The sequence below is a fragment of the Aptenodytes forsteri genome, unplaced genomic scaffold (assembly GCF_000699145.1).
Source record: "Aptenodytes forsteri isolate BGI_AS27 unplaced genomic scaffold, ASM69914v1 Scaffold82, whole genome shotgun sequence".
Lineage (NCBI taxonomy): Eukaryota > Metazoa > Chordata > Aves > Sphenisciformes > Spheniscidae > Aptenodytes > Aptenodytes forsteri.
In genome coordinates, this window is record NW_008795490.1 from 1,518,744 (window position 1) to 1,522,700 (window position 3,957).

Sequence of the window (3,957 nt, forward strand, 5' to 3'; positions counted from 1 at the left end):
GCAGCGCGGCCCCGCCGGCCCCCGGCAGGCCGCGGGCTGAGGGGAGGGCGGGAGAGCTGCCCGGGGAAGCGTGCCAGGCGCCCCGGAGGCACAGGGCGAGCTCCCCGCTGCAAGCGTCTCCCCTCCTCGGGGCTGGATGCCCCCACAAGTGCGTCGGCCTCGCAGCGGGACGAACCCGGAGGCCGACCCGGCCCTCGCAGCTGCCCGCCTCCATACTGCAGTCGTCCCCGCGTGAGGAAAGGTGCGTGTCAAACACACCAACAAGCGCGCCCGTTTCCCCAGTTCTCGCAAGCCCAGGGGCTACAAGAAGATACGGCGCGGCTGCGCCCCCACGCCTCTCCCCTTCGGCGGGGGCGGTGAAGCGGGAGCGCTGGGGCAGGTTCCAGAAAGCCCTTCCTGAAGGGGATGGGGGAAAATGGAGACCCCCAGGAGCAACCTCCTCTGGCAAAGTACATGTTTTGAGGCTGATCACGCAGCTTTTGAGCGTGGTGCTCACTGAGGGGCGTGTGTGCTTACTCTACATAGTCGAAGAAAACCACTTTTACCTCACAATTATTAATTAGAGGGTTATAAAGTGATTAGCAGTCCCAATATTTGCCTGGAGCACACGGCTACAACACAGCCTGTAGTACTGGGGTGACACGGAAAAAACAGACAATCAAACAGAATATATTCCCTTCCAATTGATGCCATAGCATGATTGTTCTTAGGTTTACATGTTACAGCTGTACTAATCTAAAGGCTTGTTATCTTCAAAGGAAGGGATCCTGCTCCCCTGCACAGAGAGCTTCCACTTCAGGCTGCACTGGCTTCACCTCTTTCTGGATCACGCTCTGGTACTCGCCGCACAATGAGTCGATTCAAGTCACTCATCTGTTGGGAAACAATTTATTTTTCATTGCTGAATTTGTTTTCTGCCAGATTAGTGACCTGAACTGATTTGCTGTACAGTAAAAGGGAACCAGTGAAGGGGAAGGGGGGGAGCAGGAATGCACAGCTGGGAGTACAAAGGGGTGCATGTAGGTTGGTAAGAGCAGGATCTCCTCTTTAAGAAGCAGCAAAAGTAATATCGGACCACCGCATTATATAACAGCACCTTTATAAATAGGCAAGCAGGGACTTTACACACTTTTCTGTTCATTGCTATCCTGCTGCGTGATGGTCCTGGAGACATAGTGGGCTGGTCCTGGGACCAAGATCTGCACTGCAGGGAGTTGTATTCTGCCTCCATAGTGTGCTAGTTTTAAAAGCCGTTTGTGCTATCATCAAGCATTTTGCAGTGTTGTATTGTCTTTGTGAGCTTATTCCCAGTCTGTACGTCAATCCTGAATTGATTCAAGGCTGGTTTTAAGCCACCCTGTATGGCAGTTATTGACAGAAGAAAGCACTATAGCACACATTACATTTACTCCTCTGAAACTTTAAGAGGGATGTAAACAGTACATCAGTTTTATACAAGCCTGCGCTGACTGAAGTTTAACTGTTTACTTGCTACTTCAAGAACTCATACTTTGCACTTCAGTAAGAAAGCATCCCACTTACTTAGGCCAGACTTCTATCACTCTTTTTGGTCATAAAAGAAATTAAATAATAATTTCCTTATTCTTTGTTCTGGCTTTTGCCTTCTAATAACCCACAGCTATAATGAAGGTTCAAAGAAAAAATGGCTTTTCATGATCACTTTAAAGAGTCAGAAACATCACTTTCAACTTAAACATAAACCCACTGAAATACACTTCTGGCACAGTCAGCAGCTCAAGCAGTAGTCAGTCTCAGTACAAAATACTTTAAAATGTTACACATTTTAATAGTTTTAAGTGTCAGGACACGTTCAGCAGTAGACTAGAGGGGCATGCGTCTGAGCCAAAAGGGGAAAGCCCTCTTAGGCTCCCAGCCTGTCCCAGCACTGAGTAGTTACTGAATCACCCAAGGAGAGATCACTTGTGAAACTAGATCACTAGTTACTTAGTTATTGCAAGGAATTTTACCATTTATATTAAATAAAACTGTTACACCATCCGTTGTGCTGTGAGACTAATGAAAGCTTTGAAATTTGGGGAAAACAGAAGTATGTTGAAAACATTTTTAGTGCATAATTTTTGCAGTTTTAATTAAGTTCCAGGAGAATAAAAAGAAAGGAAGAAAGAGGACTGAAGAAAAGGGGACGCAAAAGACTGGGAGAAAAAGGAAAGAACGAAGGAAACAAAAACAGAAGGAAAGCATTACTTGATAGGTAGTTTACCAGGAAACTTGCAAAAGGAGACAGTCAAAAAGGAACAGGCATTCATCTCCTGTTCCATTTCAGTGAGACGCTGAATTCCTTGAGGTCAGCTGAGAACCCAGCCTGAACTTTGCTGAATCTGTAAATTCTGCAGGTCAGCGATCCTTGCTTCCCAGTATTTTTATATACTCTGGTACCATTAATTATTATGCCTCTGGTACATTTTGTAAGCATTTTAATCATGAATCTAACACACAAAACACTGTAGTACTGTAGCTTGCTTTTGTTCATCTAGGATTCACCAGTCCTGTTGGGAGGTAACCCCCACTCTCATTTACATCCAGAGTGCAACTAACTCATAGTTAGGAATTTAGGTAATTTAAACTTCCTCCCACCAGCACATGCAAATGACTGCAAGTACCAACAAGAGCTGCATTCTTGCAGCTGCCATCCTATCCCCGAAGACTCTTATGCGCCCCTTATGAGATTCAGCAAAACATCTTGTTGGGGAGCTGACTTACCATGTAGTTTTCTGCCTCCTGAGACTGCGCAGCAAACAGACCCTTTACCTATTTCTTTCAGTTTAGCAAACACACAGATGAAAAAAAATCTTAAGGACAGGTCTAAGAGAAACTAGGTAAACTAGGTGATGGTAAAGAGAGGCGGTAGAAATTAAGACGTCAGAATTTTTATCCCTTCTTCTGTTACTGACGTGTGATTACAGAGAAGGCAGTTAATTAGCTTTATTTTTTTCTAATCTCTAAAACATTACTAACTTCTGATAATAAATGTATTTAGTGATGAAATATTTGAGGTTTTCACATAATGTGTATGAAATGTACTTCACAATATATGACTCTCTTAGGCCTCATTTTCCAGTGCCTTGTATCTTACGTCAGATGTTTATACCAGTGTCTCATGAATGCAAACTGCATATAAAATACTAAGTTTCTGTGGGTTTTATGATTTATGTTTGCTATGAACCGAGCGGGAGTCATAGAGCAATATAAAATTAGGCTACGGATTGCTTCAACAGGACAGCCAATTTATTGCTCTGGTTATATTAAAACCTCCCTAGGCAAGTTGTTAAGATGTTTGCCACCCTTACCGTTAGAAAGCTTTTTGTGAACAGATAACGACAATCTTTCTTGTTGCAAATAAAGCACTTTTTATCTTCATATCCACTGAGGACTTGGGAGGTTCAGGTTGTTTTCTTTCTCTTTGCCAGAGACGTCTGTGGTTTTGAGTACCACTATTAAGTTTCCTTCCATTTTCTCTTCTCCAGACAGAAGATCTCTAGCTTTTTAAAACTTTATCTTGTGCTTTCTTCCTTTCTCATGGCTCTTTCTGCTCTCCCCTGGAGTACGCTGCCTGCTTTTGCTTTCAAGAAACCTTTCCTGACGTGCTGTGCTCAGAACTCAGCCCAGGTTACTCCGGCCAGATAACCCTTGCTGTTTACGCAGAGCAGGTGGACAACGGCAGGTGCTTACGGGTGCGAAGGACGTGGGTTGGTTTGACGAGCGTACATCGGCCATTTCATAAACAGTAGTAATTATTAATGTTAGCTATGTGAGTAATTCTCTTATTATGCAAAGTGCTTTCAAAGGCTGTAATCATCTGTTAACGGTAACGGGCGTTTGTAGGAGCAGGCACGTGTCCGCCCGTTATTCTGCAACGCCTAATTCGGGATCTTCCAGCGGCGGCGGTCCCAGGGCAGGGCAGGGCAGGGCAGCGCC

The 3,957-nt window shown here is 44.8% G+C and overlaps 2 protein-coding genes across 2 annotated transcripts in view; one reads left to right on the plus strand and one right to left on the minus strand.

Moving 5' to 3' along the window:
- The window catches only part of PPIL4 (peptidylprolyl isomerase like 4), a 26,969-nt gene extending 26,096 nt beyond the window's left edge, over positions 1-873 (minus strand). Inside the window, exons 1-2 of the mRNA XM_009281395.2 lie at positions 816-873; positions 217-396 (exon numbers count right to left, since the gene is read on the minus strand). Coding sequence (XP_009279670.2) covers positions 217-396; positions 816-873 — 238 coding nt within the window. The remainder of the gene's footprint in view (positions 1-216; positions 397-815) is intronic.
- The window catches only part of GINM1 (glycoprotein integral membrane 1), a 24,586-nt gene continuing 20,735 nt past the window's right edge, over positions 107-3,957 (plus strand). Inside the window, exon 1 of the mRNA XM_009281396.1 lies at positions 107-241. The gene's annotated coding sequence lies outside the window, so the exon portion shown is untranslated. The remainder of the gene's footprint in view (positions 242-3,957) is intronic.